The 20,880-nt window shown below is 34.6% G+C and overlaps 1 protein-coding gene across 5 annotated transcripts in view; it reads left to right on the forward strand.

Moving 5' to 3' along the window:
- Nucleotides 1-20,880, forward strand: part of LOC136029531 (echinoderm microtubule-associated protein-like 2) — a 139,517-nt gene that overhangs the window by 43,328 nt on the left and 75,309 nt on the right. For 2 of the 5 annotated variants that reach the window (XM_065707998.1, XM_065707997.1), the window contains 3 exons: nucleotides 5,893-6,048; nucleotides 14,439-14,564; nucleotides 18,452-18,571. In XM_065707998.1, the coding sequence (XP_065564070.1) occupies nucleotides 5,893-6,048; nucleotides 14,439-14,564; nucleotides 18,452-18,571 (402 nt within the window). The remainder of the gene's footprint in view (nucleotides 1-5,892; nucleotides 6,049-14,438; nucleotides 14,565-18,451; nucleotides 18,572-20,880) is intronic. The other 3 variants (XM_065707999.1, XM_065708000.1, XM_065708001.1) reach the window with 3 other exon arrangements.

The following is a 20,880-nucleotide window of genomic DNA, read 5'->3' on the forward strand; positions in this document are numbered from 1 at the left end:
AATTATCGACACCGTATCAACAGACTTATACTTCATTTTTGTGCTTGTAGTAAGCAAAATATTGTAGAAAGAAAGAACAGTAAATTTGTTCCTAAGATAACATAGAGAATAAGAGACCAGCAAATACAAACTATAAATCAACAGTAGAAAATGAGCAATGACATCAGTTTAAGTTAATCCTGACTCCAATTAAATAAATTCAATGCCTCGCTCTTTCCGCTAAAGTTTTTTTTTATTGTTTTAAAGGGTAGGGTTGTGAGAAAGAGTCAAACTTTAGCCTAAACAGCGAGGCGTTGAGGAGGGGACAACCCTTTTCATATACGGAATAATTTCTGTTCGTTTTAAGTTTTAATGTCGCTCCCTGCGTGCAGTTAAAAAACTTGTTTTTTTTTATTTAATTTCTTAGCGTTTTCTAATTAATGCACGTTTTCATTTTGGCTCACCGCACATGAATAATTAAAACGATATTTTGGCTAAATGGCTTTCTAATAGTTTTGAACGGACGATTTTGATAAAAAAGGGGCAGGGGAGGATGCCTAGTTGCCCTCCAGTTTTTGGTTACTTAAAAATGCAACTAGTACTTTTTATTTTTCACGAACGTTTTTATTAGTAATAAATATACGTAAATGACAAATTAACTTACATAACGAACTTCTACATTTGTATTTTTTTATTACATATATGAGGGGGTTCTCTCCCTCGTCAATACCTCGCTCTTTACACTAAAGCTTGAATTTTTTCCCATTTTTTTAAGAATGACCCCTGAACCACAAAGACCGTAGAATAAATGGTTCAAATTACTAAAAATACTTTAGCGTAAAGAGTAAGGTATTGTGGAGGAGACGAACCCCCTTATATACGTAATAATTTCTGTTCGTTTTAGGTTTTAATGCTGCTCCTTACTTCCACCTGAAAAACTTTTTTTTATCTATTTTCTCATTGTTTTTTTTTTTTTTGATAATGCTAGAAAATTATTCGCGGAGATTTTCTTCCCTCATAATAAATTCCTCCATGGAAAGATCTTCCAACATAACCCTCTCCCTCTGGCCCCCCCTTTAACGTGAAAAAATCCCCCAGAAAACGTCTGTAAACGTCCCAATAACCATTATTATATGTAAACAATGGTCTAAATTTGTAACTGGTAGCCCCTCCCCCGGGGACTGTGGGGGATTAAGTCGTCCCGAAAGATATAATTATTAGATTTTTCGGCTATACTGAACAAAATGGATATAATTTTGATCCAGTGACTTCGGGGGAAAATGAGCGTGGGAGGGGTCTAGATGCCCTCCAATTTTTTGGTCACTTGAAAAGGGCACTAGAACTTTTAACTTCCATTAAAACGAGCCCTCTCGCGACGTTCTAGGACCACTGTGTCGACACGATCACTCCTGGGGAAAAGAAAAAACAAAAACAAAAAACAAATAAACACGCATCCGTGATCTGTCTTCTGGGAAAAAATACAAAATTCCACATTTTTGTAGATAGGAGCTTGAAACTTCTACAACAGGATCCTGACTCCAATTAAATAAATTCAATGCCTCGCTCTTTCCGCTAAAGTTTTTTTTTTATTGTTTTAAAGGGTAGGGTTGTGAGAAAGAGTCAAACTTTAGCCTAAACAGCGAGGCGTTGAGGAGGGGACAACCCTTTTCATATACGGAATAATTTCTGTTCGTTTTAAGTTTTAATGTCGCTCCCTGCGTGCAGTTAAAAAACTTGTTTTTTTTTATTTAATTTCTTAGCGTTTTCTAATTAATGCACGTTTTCATTTTGGCTCACCGCACATGAATAATTAAAACGATATTTTGGCTAAATGGCTTTCTAATAGTTTTGAACGGACGATTTTGATAAAAAAAGGGGCAGGGGAGGATGCCTAGTTGCCCTCCAGTTTTTGGTTACTTAAAAATGCAACTAGTACTTTTTATTTTTCACGAACGTTTTTATTAGTAATAAATATACGTAAATGACAAATTAACTTACATAACGAACTTCTACATTTGTATGTTTTTATTACATATATGAGGGGGTTCTCTCCCTCGTCAATACCTCGCTCTTTACACTAAAGCTTCAATTTGGTCCCAATTCTTTAAGAATGACCCCTGGATCGCAAAGACCGTAGAATAAATGGTTGAAATTACTAAAAATACTTTAGCGTAAAGAGTGAGGTATTGTGGAGGAGACGAACCCCCTTATATACGTAATCATTTCTGTTCGTTTTAGGTTTTAATGCTGCTTCTTACTTCCAGCTGAAAAACTTTTTTTTATCTATTTTCTCATTGTTTTTTTTTTTTTTTTTTTTTGATAATGCTAGAAAATTATTCGCGGAGATTTTCTTCCCTCATAATAAATTCCTCCATGGAAAGATCTTCCAACATAACCCTCTCCCTCTGGCCCCCCCCATTAACGTGAAAAAATCCCCCAGAAAACGTCTGTAAACGTCCCAATAACCATTATTATATGTAAACAATGGTCTAAATTTGTAACTGGTAGCCCCTCCCCCGGGGACTGTGGGGGATTAAGTCGTCCCGAAAGATATAATTATTAGATTTTTCGGCTATACTGTACAAAATGGATATAATTTTGATCCAGTGACTTCGGGGGAAAATGAGCGTGGGAGGGGTCTAGATGCCCTCCAATTTTTTGGTCACTTGAAAAGGGCACTAGAACTTTTAACTTCCATTAAAACGAGCCCTCTCGCGACGTTCTAGGACCACTGTGTCGACACGATCACTCCTGGGGAAAAGAAAAAACAAAAACAAAAAAGAAATAAACACGCATCAGTGATCTGTCTTCTGGGAAAAAATACAAAATTCCACATTTTTGTAGATAGGAGCTTGAAACTTCTACAACAGGATCCTGACTCCAATTAAATAAATTCAATGCCTCGCTCTTTCCGCTAAAGTTTTTTTTTTATTGTTTTAAGGGGTAGGGTTGTGAGAAAGAGTCAAACTTTAGCCTAAACAGCGAGGCGTTGAGGAGGGGACAACCCTTTTCATATACGGAATAATTTCTGTTCGTTTTAAGTTTTAATGTCGCTCCCTACGTGCAGTTAAAAAACTTGTTTTTTTATTTAATTTCTTAGCGTTTTCTAATTAATGCACGTTTTCATTTTGGCTCACCGCACATGAATAATTAAAACGATATTTTGGCTAAATGGCTTTCTAATAGTTTTGAACGGACGATTTTGATAAAAAAAGGGGCAGGGGAGGAGGCCTAGTTGCCCTCCAGTTTTTGGTTACTTAAAAATGCAACTAGTACTTTTTATTTTTCACGAACGTTTTTATTAGTAATAAATATACGTAAATTACAAATTAACTTACATAACGAACTTCTACATTTGTATTTTTTTATTACATATATGAGGGGGTTTCTCTCCCTCGTCAATACCTCGCTCTTTACACTAAAGCTTCAATTTGGTCCCAATTCTTTAAGAATGACCCCTGGATCACAAAGACCGTAGAATAAATAGTTGAAATTACTAAAAATACTTTAGCGTAAAGAGTGAGGTATTGTGGAGGAGACGAACCCCCTTATATACGTAATAATTTCTGTTCGTTTTAGGTTTTAATGCTGCTCCTTACTTCCACCTGAAAAACTTTTTTTTATCTATTTTCTCATTGTTTTTTTTTTTTTGATAATGCTAGAAAATTATTCGTGGAGATTTTCTTCCCTCATAATAAATTCCTCCATGGAAAGATCTTCCAACATAACCCTCTCCCTCTGGCCCCCCCTTTAACGTGAAAAGATCCCCCAGAAAACGTCTGTAAACGTCCCAATAACCATTATTATATGTAAACAATGGTCTAAATTTGTAACTGGTAGCCCCTCCCCCGGGGACTGTGGGGGATTAAGTCGTCCCGAAAGATATAATTATTAGATTTTTCGGCTATACTGAACAAAATGGATATAATTTTGATCCAGTGACTTCGGGGAAAAATGAGCGTGGGAGGGGTCTAGATGCCCTCCAATTTTTTGGTCACTTGAAAAGGGCACTAGAACTTTTAACTTCCATTAAAACGAGCCCTCTCGCGACGTTCTAGGACCACTGTGTCGACACGATCACTCCTGGGGAAAAGAAAAAACAAAAACAAACAAACAAACAAACAAAAACAAATAAACACGCATCCGTGATCTGTCTTCTGGGAAAAAATACAAAATTCCACATTTTTGTAGATAGGAGCTTGAAACTTCTACAACAGGGTTCTCTGATACGCTGAATCTAATGATGTGATTTTTGTTAAGATTCTTTGACTTTTAGGGGGTGTTTCCCCCTATTTTCTAAAATAAGGCAAAATGTTTTCAGGCTCGTAACTTTTGATGGGTAAAACGTAACTTGATGAAACTTATATATTTAGAATCAGTGCAAAAATGTGGTTATTGTGATGTAACTATTGGCATCAAAACTCCTTTTTTTTAGAGATTCGGTTACTATCGCTCCTTACTACAGTTCGTTACCACGAACTGTTTGAAAGAATAGACAGAGCTGAGGAAACACAACATCAGTATGTTTACAACTGCAAGTTTTCGAATTGTCAAAAAATTGCTCAGCCAACATAAAGCTTAAGATAACATAAAAAATAAAGATAAGCAAAAATAAACTAAGTCAGCCGTCATAAGCGTAATACTGGTCGTATTAACCATTAAAAAATTAGAGGTAAAGACATAGCCCAAAAGTGAACGCACCTGCTAGGTCATACAGGAGATCTACGGATAAGTTCAAATTTTAATATTGGACGAATATAGCTATTGTAAGGAAAAGTAATTTTTCACTTTTTTCTTAGTAAGAGATCAAAGGAACCTTAAGCACAGTAAAATAAAAGATTATATTAAATATAAGAATTTAGTTTGTTGTTCCGATTCTTTCAGAACGACTGCTGAAACACGAAGACTGTTGAATTAGAATCAGAAGACTTTCTAAAGCACTGAACAAATTTAGCGTAAAGAGCAAGGGGTTGTGGATGGGCAGCCCCCTCATATACGGAATAATCTCTGGAATATTCCCTTTTCTTGGGAAGCTTTTGGTTCCTTTGCGTGGACGTAAAGGACTTGAATGCATTTACAAGTGTCTTCTTTCTCCTGATAAATTTGCTCATTTAGTTACTTAGCGTTAGCAGCAAATTTATGGCAAATCCAGGGAAGATTTTTTTTAAACGCCTTTTGGTTCTCATTATAACAATGGCGTTCATCGCTGCTCTCACGTTAGGATCTTCGTTATTAATTAAAGAAATTAATTCAGAAGGTAACATATTTTAAGCGTTAGTATTGTTAAGATTAGGGTAGGATCTTAACAGATTTTCTAACCACAGAAACTCACAAAAAAGGTATTATAAAAAATTACCCGTAAAAGTCTTATAAAAATGTAATCTTTGTGCGCAAATTTTTGTGTCAGTATTTTGTAGAAAGTAAATTCAACTCATTCCAAATTAATAATATATTTCCATATTTTTATATTATCTTTTAAACTTTAAGACAATTAGTTTCCGCTTTTATCTGGTATGACTCTAATATTTGATTTGAATTTCTATTGAATATGCTCACGAATCATTATTTCTTAAAAAAAAATGTATTTTCTTTTAGTGCTTTACATTCCATCAATAAGTGTTGTTGGAACTCTAATTTATTTTTACAGAGTATAAGGTAATTTCCGTTTGTTTCCAGTTGTGATCAGTTGTGAGTTGTGAATTCAGTTGTGGTCTGTTTTACTTGATATGCAACACTTTTTTGAAAACAAAACTTAGTTTTTATTTAATTTGTAAAGAAAATGGCAAAAAGGAGGCGAATCAGCGGTCGGTTGTATATCATCTGGTTGAGCAGGTGAAATTAACCAGTGGCAGATAATGTTGCGGATGGACTTCCGATAAATAAATAAAAAATAATAATTTCTGGTTTTTACAGATGAGATGCTTGAGCATGAAAACGAAGCCCTTAAGGAGCGAGTCCATGGTCTGGAACGAAAAGTTCATGAACAGAACGATGAAATACTTTGCCTTAGAGCAACACTTGCTGATGTCCTGAGACGACTAAATAGTCTTGAGTCATTCACGTCAAAAGGTAGTTTCTATGGCATTATATTGCTGGCTTAATTTTTTCTTTTTTTCTTTTTTTAATTCACTACTTATGCTTTGTTACTTTTTTTGCTAATAACTATTTGTGGTGTTGCATTAGATTGTTTGTCTTAAAGAATTATAGTCTACTGATATGAAAAAGAAATGTAGGAAACAAAAACCAGTTCATTTTATACTATAAAATTTTCCCTTTCCCTTTGTTTCCTACCCCTTTTTACCCCTTCCCCTTCCGGAGCAAAATTGTTCCCATCCTTAAAAGTTTATTCTAGCTTAAGAATTTTGCACCTTAGGTTTTATTTCGAGATGGATTTTTTGCATTATCTTTTTCCTTTCTTTTCTGGATTCTCTATTAGTCCAAAAAGAGAAGTTTTGGTATTTCTAGACACAATTTAATTTCAATAAATCAATACGCCAAAGTTATGGATGATTGCAAGAATTGGTTACTATTCTGAATTTAACAAAAAATTTCAATTGGAAACAAATAAACTTTAACTATTTAAAAATCCTTAAGAATCGAACATATTTTGGAGAATGCGATATCGGTAACTATCGGTAAGCAAAAATCGCTAGTTAATATTTTCTTTACTTACAAACATTTAAATGTTTAGCCCCGTAAAACAACCCTAAGTGAAATATAATATAACAGAAAAACAACTTTATTGCATAAATTCTAGTGTATTCTAGATATGTCCTAATAGAATACTATTTTTCTGCTTCGTGTTAGCATTTCATTCTTTGATCTGTTGTAATTCAAAAGGCGCTATGTGATGCTTGTTTCCAGTTGATATTTCTAACCAATATTTACGCTTTTTATGATTTAGTAAGGTATTCCCCGACTTTTAACGACTTAAAGAAACGTTATAAGGAGGTGCAATTACAAACATTGCAGTGTTGTCTGAACCTGATTTTCTAATCACATTGCTGCATCATATGTATGCAAAAAAGTGTAATTTGGAAGTGCAATTTGGGAGAATTCACCGCATTTCAAACAGTATGCTGTGGGAAAAGTGTGGTTCGATCCCTCTTTTTGGGGTATAATGAGAGAAAGGTTAAGATGGCTAGCGCCCGTTTTGCGATGAAGGATGACAGATTGCCAAAGATTGTCCTTTTCGGCCAACTGCCTAGGTCTAAACAGAAAGTAGGTCATCCTTGGTCGGGATGGGAGGATATCATATGAAAAGATTTAAGGGAAATGGAAACTTCCTGAGAGGGTGCAAAGAGGGAGACTTTCAATAGACTGGGATGGAGAAGTAGAGTATGTGCAGCTATGTTGGCCTCAGACGGCTTGATGCTGAGATGAGTTATTAGTAGTAGTAGTAGTTGGAAGAACGCTCAACCCACATGAATCTTGAGCTGTGGACTGGAATATTTTTCTTAGATATTGGGGGAAACTTTGTATATTTTGAAAATAAGCTCGGAAGTGCTGTGGCCTTTTCATAAGTATCATAAGATTCATAAGTAATCCAAACTGATGAGCCCCCTTCCTTGACTTCTGTCTACGCACCTCCCCTCCAATAAACATGCCTTCGGGGATGACAGGAACTTCATACCCCATGGGGCAATAACTGTAGATTGCGAAAATTGCTAATTACTTACAGATGGGCTTTATGGTGGAAAAAAGTGGACATTTTTTATCTAGATTATCCAGTGGGCTCGAAACTGTCAAGGATCATTCCCTGGATCAAGGGAATCACATATTATTTTGGGAGGGGAAGAGCATTAGGGGGCCTAAGAATGGGCTAAAAACTTATCCCAGATCAGTTTAAAGCTTAAAAGCGTAAGTCCTTGGATCTGGAGGAACCTAATACACAAAGAAAAAATTTGGGCCACTGAAAATAGGGGTAAAGAATAGCCGGTTTTTGGATCGGCCCTACATTAATACGTGGTTTTAAATGCATTAATACATGGGGCTCAAAATGCATGGAGGAAAAGATAAAGATATATTGGTCCACCGCAACACTGAGTCCAAACAGGGCTAAAAGTTTTTTTTTCTGAATGATTGAACCTTAAAAGTGTTAGTACCTGGGCCAAGGGAACAAAAGGATGGGTCCCTAAAAAGGGTATTTTTTGATTGACTTGAGACAAACATCATTAAGTGATTTGGCTATGGGGATCCATATACGCTAGAAATTATTAAAACTAAACTTTGGATCTTCTAAAAATGGACTTTAAAAAGGGCCGGAACTGTTTTTTAGTTGGAGCACCTGCCCCTCCCCCATATATGGGACCTTAAAATGATCAAAAAAGCTTCATCTATTCAGATTGGAACTTTCAAAAAACTTTTAATGGCGTAAGAGAGCCAAATATTTTTCCCAGAAGGAGATGGGTGTCAGGGGGGGGGGGGGTCCAAAAATGGTTAAAAAACTCAATGTCCCTGATCAGTTTAAACCTTGCTGCATTTTGGGTCAAGCGAACCGAATATAAAAGATTATCGTGGTGGGATGCCCCCTCCAAAAATGTGCCTAAAAGATCTAATTTTTTCTTCGTTGGATCAAAACTCAAATTCATACGTCCTCTGGTCAAAGGGTAAGTCCCTTGCCAAATAGATCCTTGTGTAAAAGACAAAATTTTAGTTAGGGGTGGGGGACAGACTTTCCTCAAAAGTGTGAACCTACTACAAAAAAAAGTTTCGGAGCATGGTCATCGATGAAATGGGGTCTCAAAAGGATCAACCATTTTTTTTTTTATCAGAACTTTTTTTTTATCGGAAAAGTTTTTATCGAATGTTTTTAAGCAAACATAGTTTGACTTGCAGCTTACTAAGATTCCTCAAGATTATACCCTTGTAAAGCAAAAGACTGTTAATTTTTATAAATAACAAATTATATATAAAAAAATATTTCCATCTGATTTTTAGTTGCTCCAAAATAGATTAACAGATGAAAAAAACTAAAAAAAATAATAATACAAATTTACATAATGCGGGTTGGATGATATGCTATACACTATATACCAGATTGGAGACACGCTGTCGAGCTAGAAACTTCAATTTTTACTGGTTCTTCTTATTAACCTTTGAAGGTGAAAGTGACCCCTGGAATAGCTCAGAAAGCTTGCTTTGGTTCTTCTGCCCAAGTTGTACACAATTCTATTATTCAATTACCGGACCGACGATGTTAGAGTTTCACAGCAGTGGCGTGATTTCGTCAAAATCCTGGGCGGGGTGGGAAGTTGAAGCCAACTTTCCCAAATCCAGTGAAAATGACAATGAAAACTGAATAATGAGCCATATAGTACCATAAAAACAATGATATTCTAAAGAAAACTGACCTGTTTCTCTGGATACTTGAATTATGCAGACTTATCTAAATTTTGACGAGATTTTAAACTAAAAGCAGGAACTAAATTTCAGCTGGGGGAAATTAGGTCTGAGGAGGAGTGGGTGGAACTTGGGTCAGGAGGGGGCAGTTACCCTCCCTCTGCCCATGGCAAATTATGCCCCTGTTACACAGATGGATTGTCTCATATAAAAAGCATTGAACACCGACAAGAATAGCCATACTCCACTCTAAGGGTTACTTCCAGTTTTATTCATGAAGGAAACAAGTGTAACTATTTTTAGGGCGTAGGCGCCCATAATAGCTGCATAGCTAATTACGAAAAAGTGTATCTTTGAAGTTTTAATAATCTTTTCTATGATTTTCTAGGATAACATCAATAACAGAAAGGAGATAAATCGACTTTTCCAACATTGACGTGGAAATTGTTGAACCATGTTTAGCTAAACAATCATTATGGTTACTCGTAACACAGAAATCAGTGAACTAAGTTGAATTAGATATAAAGGAAGGATTTATGCGCATGACAATAATACAAAAAATGACTTTATTTGATAATTTGTGTAAATATTGCCGAGAAATCTGGAAAAAATTAAGGTTTTCGGGGGTGTCCTGAGCCCCATCCCTGCTTATGTCCCTGGATTGAGCAATAGTCGATTGGAAAACTTGAAAAAAAATATTTTAAGAATCGGGGTTGTTTTTCGCCCGGCTCCTTCTGCTTCATCACAATTGAAAGGAAACAACTATTGTTCTTATTTGAATATTAGACAAAACAACATAGCCACGTTTTCTTGGCACTAAAAATACCACTTTTTCTGATCTTGTCAATTTCACCCAACATACTGTATTAGGGAAGATGAAATCTAACACTCTTACTCGATACAACTGGTTTCAATTTCAGATGTGAAATCTCGGACATAGATCAATGATTTTTGGCAAGCCTCGCCAATACTATAAGTTTTTTTTTTTAGTTCTTATAATTAAGTATCATGTAATGATACCAGAGGTTCTTTGAATAAGTGAAAGCACATTGCTTACTTACATCTATTATAGTTGACTCAGAAATCGAACTGGTAAAAATATTATGGTTGGCGATGTCCTTTGTATTGCCTTAACCAGGTCCGAGTCCTTCCTGGGAATTAGAAAATTCCCTCTCTGATAATCAGTGTTTAGTTTTCTTTTATTGTTTTAGCCTTCACCTTGTAAATGCAGTTAGTAATAGTTAAGGTTTCCCAAAAGGTACTGGATGTCATAAGACTGAATTTCAGTAATATAAATATAGAGTTAGAGCGTATCTAAAAAATATTAATCATAGAAACTACTCTCTCTGGGGGTTTTTGCTTTGACGGTTGAACATTTTAAATGTTAATTCGTATGATCAGGGTCGGATCATGATACTGGCTTTTTGCCAATATTCTGTAGTCTAGGGCCACCTAAACTTGCAGGGACTGCAATTTGTATCCAATTAATTACATTATGTTTTGAAAAATTTGTCTTAATTTCGCTTGATTTTTTCTGAAGTGCTATGTTTTCATCTTCTTTTTTCCCTTGTGTTTGAAACCTTTTGCTAGGAAAACTGGCCTTAATTTGGAATCTTCTTTTTTTCGATAAACACAACTGAGACATACCGCCTCATCTGCACGATACGGTAAGCAGCAAATATAAAAATTAAAATTTTAATGCAGTACCAAAAAAAGAATCTGAGGTTCTTTCTGTGAGTTCACAATGGACCTTTAAATAAGGTCAGATCCATTTTGACGTTTTTTTCGGACCATAATGAGGAAAATAAATTAGAAAAAACTGACAGAAATGAAAGTACAAAAGTAAGTAAGTAAGACGACACTAGACCCTTAAGGTCCAAACCGGCAGTGCTGATCTCCGTTTCATGGCCCTTCAGCCAAGAAGTACAGTGGGGGGTTGGGGGCCAACCATCCTGTTGATGGAAATGGAGCAAGATGTAGAAAATATGTCCTATATAATAATTGGCTATGTTTGTATACTCCAGCCACCGCGAAAAGCCGTTAATTTTAGCATGAAATATAAGATTTAGAACCAATTAAAGTCAAAAGAGGCGTGAGGCAAGGCAGTGTTCTTAGTCCTGTCATTTTCTAACATGCGATCTCTAAGATTCTGAAACACATCTCGTCGTCTCTTCTTCGTCCCCGTACCGACTTATCTTATACAGCTTGCGCCGACGATGTTCTCCTTCTCAGCAGATCGAAGGCAGACTTGCAAGACAACCTGAATAGACTGCAAAACGAATTTCAGTCAATCGGACTTTTTGTTAACATTACGAGTTTCTAGTTTTCAACAGGGCTAAGAGCGATAGTGTTTCCCTGGTAAATCGTTCAGTCCTGCTATGTCAGAGTTGAAATACCTCGGGTGAATCATTTCTGAATCGCTCCACAAAACCAGGAAATCCATTGTGAAGCACACAACCACCGCCATTAAACGTGCTTACGGGACGGTTGTCCTAAATTGGGGGCGATATACCAGGAAATCACTTGTTTCTATTTATTATTCAGTGTACCAACCTTAAGCTATTTACCTCGCCGATGCAGCTCATCTACTTGCCGAGAGTGACATAGATAAAATTAATAAGTGCTATTTAGATACACAAAGCTTCTGTTGTTTATTCCCAAGCGGCACCGAAATTCCCGTCTTGATAAATTTGGAATTATGAATCCAGTCAAAGAATCGTCGAAAATCCGTCCAAAGTCTATGATAGAAGTGAATACCGAATAGACGACGTTTTTCTCCAATAATAACTTAAATGTTTCTTTTTATTGGCGCATTTAGTTTTTTCCCTTTTATTTTTCCTTTTTATATATATATAAATTTATATATATATATATATATATATATATATATATATATATATATATATATATATATATATATATATATATATATATATTATATATATATATATATAAATTTATATATATATAATTTATATATATATATATATATATATATATATATATATATATATATATATATATATATATATATATATATATATATATATATATATATATATATATATATATATATATATTATATATATATATATATATAAATTTATATATATATAATTTATATATATATATATATATATATATATATATATATATATATATATATATATATATATATATATATATATATATATATATATATATATATATATTAGATTTACATCATATATTTAGAAAATCTAAATAACTTTTAAATTATCTGAGAAAAAGAAAAACATCCGCCTTCTAAATTGATCCGTACGCGGCAAAGATTAAAGTAACGCTATGTTCAATCTGTGAATTTCGGTAGGTATAGTTTTTTGTTTTAATTTGGACTCTATAGCACTATTTGAGCGAAGTGATTGCAAGCTGTGAGCCCCCAGCCCCTCCAAAAAATGCTTCAAAAGAAGCAAGATGTCGAAAATATGTCTTGTATGATAATTGACTATGCCCGTAAACTCCAGCCATAGAGGAACCCCCGTTTAATTTGCTGGTAGAAGTATCAGATTTTTAAGCACAGGGTCTTGACGTTGTGTGTTTTTTTTTACCTGTAGAAAGTATACTACAGAAGTTAAAAATATATTCCATTTTGGGTAAAAATTCTAATTATCGAGTGTAAATCAATATTAGGCTAAAATATGCAGGGTACAAAGATTCTGATTAAAGGGGAGGGGGCGGTATGATTTCTTTCTTAATAAATCCAATACTTTGTTATATTTTAACTTCGACCTTATACCGCTGTTTGAGCGGAATGGCTGTTAGCTGTGAGGGTCGAAGGCCTTAGAAAGTGGAGGGAGGTAATATAAAATAGCGAAGTCTTGTAAAGTATTTGGACAGTGCCCCTAACATATCCCCCCTAATGTGCAAATATATAGCCCAAATTATTCAAGTCCAATACATTCTATCACCCATCACTTGTCTTTGTGGCTATGAAACCGGTTTTCTGAGATCTAACCTAAGCGTAGTTCTTGAGTGTTTTTCGTCTAATTAACAAGTACCGAAAAACCTACCTCGAACTTGAGCTGTTTTTATTGTCAAATCATGGCCAGTGGCAAGGGGCTAGTATTGTTCCTCTCAAAGCTCAAAGTTAAGTTTCATTTAAGGGGAGGGAGAACTTAATGGGTATTCTTAATATTTCTAGGCCCAATAAGCTCTAGGTCAGTTTTGGGCCCAATAAGCTTGGGGGCGGGGGTAGACGGTAGCATATTCAAGAAATCCAGTAGCCTTTAAAACAGGGTAATAAGAATATGCTGAATTATCAGAGCAAGAAAGGTTCAAAAATGGGTATATCTTGTTTTAATGCTTTAACTTTTCTGCAGCGGGATCTCCATTTTGACTGCGGTTGCAAAGCAAATAGTTATCGAGTCTAGAGAATCTGATTTAATTTTTAGGTGTTAGGGAACCTTAAGTAGTGTCCCTTGGAAGAGAGGGTGGCTCAATTTGAATTTCCTTCATATTAAAAGAGGAAACTTTTACCCAATTTTATACTATCCAGACGTATCATCTTTTTTTGAGGACGCTATTGTTGTTCAACTTCATCAAAAGGTTTTTGTCTACAGTACCGAATGTGAAAGTGTAAACATGGTGTGGTTAAAGACGATTAGCTCATCATTCAATTTGTTTGTGTTTTGTAATCGCCGGTTTCCATTTTATACTTAGAGATGAAAGTTTTCCTGAAATTGACTAGGAAATACAGACCTTTGGGAGGGCAATGGTCCTTAACTCATTATCATGTAACGTATCCTTCATAATATTGATATTGTTTTCTAGCTAAACTGACGCAAAAGAAACACCAGTAATAATTTTTTATGTTCCATTTACAAACAAATTTTACTAAAACCATGGTTTAGCTAGGGTTAATTTTAGTCTATCAGACTTTTGATAGCATTTTCTGATTGGCTGAAATACCGTGAAAAATTCTGATTGGCTTAAATTAGCGCCTGCTAAATCTTGGTTAATATTCCAGTGTGGATAGGGCATTCGGGAAAGCAGAGTGTGCAGTAGTACACTCGCTATTCATTAATAAGTTTTCACCCTCTCTGTGGGAGCCGACAGCATTCAAAAGAGATTCTTTTTAGGGCGTGAAAGTCCTAGTGGAGCTAGAGGAAGACGTGCAAGCCCATTGAGGGACCGTGAGGGTATCTCCCATCCCTCCACAGTGTTTGAAGAGAAGGGTGATGCATCTTCGTTGATAGATGATTCAAGTAAAATTAGGTTTTTTGAATGTTTTGACAAACTAACCCACGTACTGTTTTTTTTTAGTTAAATTTACCTCTTGTCATGGCCTTGATGGTTTTACTTTGTGTGATTTTAATTAATTGCTCATTCCTTAACCGCAGCTAACCAATTTATTTGATACTAATCTTTCTTTAAATAATGACAAGCTTCATTTGTGTTTTCAAGCCTAAAAGTGGCTACGCATAAAGTGTATCGTATAAGCTTGGCTCTCCATAATAAAATCACACTACGTATGTTTTTCGTGGTTTTGAATCTCATGTACCATAGTTGTTGAGAAACCAAATCGATTGACTTAGTTTTTGTCTTTAATTAATAAAAATATGATACTAAAACTTTCATTTTATGCAAAGCCGTTTTAAAAGCTAATCGCTTACCAGGCATGGTATTAACAGAGAGAGGTTGCGAAATATGATTTGGTGGACAGATATAAAAACGATCGGAATTCATTAGTTTAGTATCAGTGTGGTCTCAGAAACTATTTGTAACCCAAATGTATTCGTATCAAACAGTATAGATACTGTTTTATTCTCTTTTTACGATCTGTACGAGTTCAAAACACAGTATGTACCAAAATTCCTTTAAACTATAAATCTTTATTTAATATTAATGTATTCATGTTAAACAATATACTGTTTAATTTTCTGTTTACGATCCCAATGAATTCAAAACACAATATGTACCAAAATTCTGCAGCTTCAAGCTATAAATCTTTATTTTAAGGTTAATGTATTCATATTAAACATTATAGATACTGTCTGATTTTCTTTTTACGATCCCTATCAATTCGAAACACAATGTGTACCAAAGTTCTGTAGCTTTGAACTGTAAATCTGTATTTTAACGTTAATGAATTCATATTTAAAAGTATTGATACGGTTTTATTTTTTCGTTATCCGTACGAATTCGAAACACAATATTTACTAAAGTTATGTAGCATCAAATTATAAATTTGTATTTTAATAATAATCTATTCATATTTGGTGCCTTAACATTGTAAGATTCTTACTTATATACCCTGTAACTTAACAGCTTCTTAACTACGATTCTTTATTGCATGCAGGCTTGAGAGCCAGCGAAGAGACAAATTCGGGATTTTCCCTCCATTAGACACCAATTTTTTTTAAAGCTTCGACATTTTGTGAAATTTCAAAAAAGCAAGACATGTGAATTTTTTAAATAATCCTCTATGTGAGGAGGGTTTTTACTCACTTTCTTGCTGTAGAAAAAACAAAACAACTAAAACACATAAATAAATTACATAAATACTAATTTTAAAGTTTGTTGGTTTTGATATCTGACCATACTGTAAAGCAAGAAAAAGCTTTCTTCCAGGGCTTAATTGTCCTCCCTTCTCCTATAAGTTTCTAGGGCTCAGCAAGTGTAAATGACCTGTACCAAAGTGCTAATAAGAAATCGTTTACTTTTTAATGATATAATTTATCATTCTGGAATTTGGAATCATAGATTCCACGTAGATTCTCGTGGAATCTACGAGAAAAAAGAAATGAATTTTGTCTGTAGTTTATTCCCTTGGAATAAGTCAGATCCGGTTAAAACAAATCACAAAAAGTTATGAAAACGAAAAAAAGGAAGAAATGACCAATTCTTTAATGCCTGGGAGTGTCCTCTCTCTCATTCGGGTTAATCCACTCTGTGCCTTACGGACTTATGTTGAATTCTGATACCAGTGCTCAAGCTTGAATGCATTGAATTTTTTATAAACATATTTTCTATAAAAAAAAAGTTTTCCCACAAAACTTGGTGCTTTTTCCTTGAAGATTCCTAATATTTAGCATTATTAGCTATTTAAGTAATTTCTGAGACCACACTGGCTAATTCTGAAAAAACACAAAATCGCAAAGAAAAGAAGAACGAGGACAATAAACAGCCAGTGAAAAACTTGAAAATTATGCAAATATTTCGGTCAAGACCTCCGCTTGACCGTCCTCAGTGCAGAATAAACTGATAAAAAAATATAAAAAAACCAAACCTTAAAACAAAACACAAAACTAAAATATGGTGACCCTTTCTCAGTACCGGTGAAAGGGTAACTGAATAAAAAACACAAGTCTAAATGACATTTTACAATTGCATCTTGCTTACAGCGCTCTTAAAGGCTAATCTCTTTCCAGGTAGATTATTATCAGATATTTTATTTGACTGTGCAACAAAATTTTGTGGATTTATGTGAAAACGATTAGAATGAATAATTTTTGTCATAAGTTTCTCCCGTGTCTCTATTGAGAGCTATCTTTTGGTGAATGTGCTTTTTTATCTCAACTGCTTCCCTGAAAACTTGCATGGGACCTCTAACGGGGACAATAATGTAGGTGCTGTCAAATAAGATGACCTATGTTCAAAATCTCCGGCCTTTGGCGTAGAATTGAAGACCTATGTTCTAATAACCTCTCCACTTATTGCTGTTGGGTTCTTCCAATATAAAAACGGCCACAAGAACAGGGAATTCTATAAACACCACTACCCGGAATGGGGCTGGTTTTATCTTTGCCACTGTTTAAAAAGCTCTGTATTTTATTTGAATGTTTAAAGGTGACATTAAGTTTATGTTTTTTAAGGATTCTTTATATATATATATATATATATATATATATATATATATATATATATATATATATATATATATATATATACATATATATATATATATATATATATATATATATATATATATATATATATATATATATATATATATATATATATATATATATATATATATATATGTATATATGTGCGTGTGTGTGTGTGTGTATATGTTTGTGTGTGTGTGTATGGTGGAAATCATAATTACGGTTGCACCTGCAAACTCTGGGGGCCGTGATTGAGACCTCCCTGTCGCAAGTCCTGCTCCCTCGAGGAGTTGTGACTTTTTTTAATCCGATCTTCTCTCCTCTGAGTGGTCTCAACATATTTAAATTCCAAACTAATGACTTTACTTATGTACCTACTGCACTTCAAAACAAACAAATTCACGTATTATCAATACGTATATCAATACGTATACTTTATTACGTATATCAATCATTCCTTAAATTTGAGCAGTTAAAAACTAAAAAGATCTATTTTGGGGACATTCTACTGACAATTATCAAACATCTTTCCGGTCGTTTTTCAGGGTGTACTTCCACCATAAACCCCCTTCCCCCAGAGGTTGCCCACTTTCAGAAATCACGTACACCAGGTGGGGTATGCCAAGCATGGTGGAACTTTGCCAAGCGTTGTGGGTAATGTGCCACCCTTGTCACAGTTGGATAACACACCTGATGGTATGAGATTTGGACCAAGTGGCGAAAGGACGCTTCGGTCACCTTTCTATGGTGGAACTATAATCATGAAAAAAAAATGGCAAAATGCATTCTGTTTACTCCAAAATCCCTCTGTTTATCATAAATTCCATTCTCACAATTTATTCATAAATGCCCCAAATCTACCCACATGAAAAACATTGTGTTTACACCATTTTGTGCAGAAGTATTCTGAAAAACTAGACAAGGATTGAAATGTGACTCTTGATAAGGATTGGCGACACTTAAGCTAATTATAGCCAAGAAATTAACTTGATTTTGTGCTCTTTTGGCCTTAGTGGCTGTTTGCTGTAATGGCTCAAGGGGTCGCCGACTTTCAGAAATCACGTACACCAGGTGGAACGTGCCAAACACAGCGAAAGTGTTCCGTATGCAGAACTGTCCACCACTTGGTGCTCTGAGAAGTACACCAGGTTGTTGAAAGTGGGTGATCCCTCGAAGTTGTTAGTAGTTCTAGTAATCCTAATTGATTAGTTTTTTTTTTGCTCCGAGAGTCTGTCTTAAGCATCTTGAACCTCGTCTTCTAGGTAAGAACGACGAAAGTAGAGTTACTAGTCCATCTCAAACGGAAACCTTATCAGAAGGAAGTTGTGATTCCTCAAACCGTGAAAGAACTAGTACTGGGGGAAGCCGAATTCCTACAAGAAGTAAATTTAATTAAAAATTATATAACATAATAACAAATATTAACACACAAACTTCTTATTTGGTGGGTTGTGGCTAGTTTACAGTTGAATATGGATGCGTTTAGTCGCCATGTGGAGGAAAAAAGGCTTTTTTATTTATTGTTTAAGACAGGTTAGACATTGATGTTGAAGGTGATGGATTGTGCCATTTTCATTTTGCTTAGTAGTTTAGTGGTTACACTTTCTTATTTTTCGTTCAAAGCTAGTTTATTTGAAGTGAAATCTAAGCCCCCTTTGAAATGTTTTGGTGAGAAGGCTATTGCCTTTCCGTCATATAAAATAAGAAACAAAAGTCCCTAAAATTTTGAACTTTCAAAACAGAGGATGAAAAAAAAAAACAACTTTAGAATTGAATAGTCGACTGAAGTAACTGGTTTTAAATTAAATTACTTCGGTTTTATCTATTTTCTTGATAAAACCATTTCAGAAATTATTTTTTCCTATTTGATATTGTGCATTAATTATAAGAAAATCAAGGACGATCCAATGTGCCTTCTGTCCCCTACGCTCATGTCCTTGTCCTCCTAAGAACAAATCTCGGGGATTGTCCAAATGATGGCGCAACAGCATGGTGTGCGCCCAATTGGAGCATAAAGGCAGTCTCTGAAATATGGATATAGAACCGGACTGGGCTTGGAGGCACACTTAAATGTACAGAATTACGGGAAATTGTGCCTAATATGTGATTGGAAGTCAAATTTCTTATAAGCCTAAAAAAAAAAAAAAATCGCGTTTTATCTTCTTACCAAAAGCTTGAACTTACTATGACATTAAGACCGGTTTAAATTTCTGCAAAACTGGCAATTTTGACAAAATATGATTTAAATCATTGGGGTGTAAATCACACATTTTCTTTGATTTTCTTCAATAGATTTCGGCATTTGGCCACAATCGCCATCACTTACAAATTAAATTGCGGAAGGCTTATGTCTCTTCCGTTAAAAAAAAAATGTTAGTTTTAGTAATGATTGGCTCATTTGTATTGAAACTGCTTCTAGATTATCATCCTCTGAGAATTTATGTACCTAACTGGTTTTGACTTGGTTATACTCTACCAGCTTTCAAATAACCAAGTGACTTAAAAAGCCCGACTTTTTTTCTATTTTGAACTAATTTCTATTTTCCCAATCTGTACTTAGTTTGCAAATGACTATATACTGTATTTTAAGCGGGAAGTACCGTATCGAGCTTTGTATTTTGAGTAATCTTAGTTAGTATTATTTTTTATCATCCTATATCTGTCAGAATTTCAAATTAAGTGACGATAATTTGCCTGTAATGTATATTAAATTACAAAGAAACAGAGATTTCACTTATGAAAAATCTTGCTGGAATGGAATGGAGTTTTTTGCTGGAATAAGTTAAGGAGAGAAGTTTTACTGGCTTGAAACTTCACAGATGATATTTTAGAACCAATCTCGTTTTGAAAAGGCAAACTTATTTTTCTCTCCAGAAATAACGCGATTGACTTACTAACATACTTAGTAAATTTAAGCTAATAGAATAAATGTACACTTTCTACCAAGGAATAACGGGAAAGTAATCTTTCTCTTTGGTAAAATGCTTGACTGACTCTTTTTGCTCTTTTGTAGTCTGCCTTTTTTTTGTCTTGTATTTACACAACACTTTACATTTTTGGTATTACATACGTCCTTAATAGTATTTCATTTTCAGCGCCTCGTAATGCCTTGGAGGGGCTATGTGCTCGCCCTCTCAGAAAGGCTCATCCGTTACAGTCAATGCTTTTAAACCTATTAACCTTGTAATTAGCTTCTGCTTTAAAACGCTCTTTAAGGAAGCTTTCATGACGGCGCATGGTTTCTACTTTTAAAGAGCTGTAAGTCAATAGCATCTCATAAATATTTTGTATTAGGTATTGTCATGGACTTCCTCGTTTTCAAAATCTTTTTTTTTTTGGCAATTGGTTTCTACAATGATTTGTGTCAAGGAAACCCAAATATTTCGCTAGTTACCTTCAGTCAACTTAATTACAGGGATGTAATTTTGATAGCGGAAATGAATTTCCTTCTTCGCTTAATTTGATGTTAAGATATGAGGGTTGGTTGTAAATGAGTGGAAACTTGGACAATTTTATCTGCAGATAATTCAACGCCATCTTTTGGGAGCTTGATATTAAGGAACAATTTGTGTTTAAAACTGGAAAAATGTAACCCCGATGGCTTAATTTGAACTGAAACGTTCAATTAAATCATGCCTCGACATATCCTTATATGTCCAACAGGAAAATTGCATAATTTGTTACGAGAATT

The sequence above is a fragment of the Artemia franciscana genome, chromosome 7 (assembly GCF_032884065.1).
Source record: "Artemia franciscana chromosome 7, ASM3288406v1, whole genome shotgun sequence".
NCBI lineage: Eukaryota > Metazoa > Arthropoda > Branchiopoda > Anostraca > Artemiidae > Artemia > Artemia franciscana.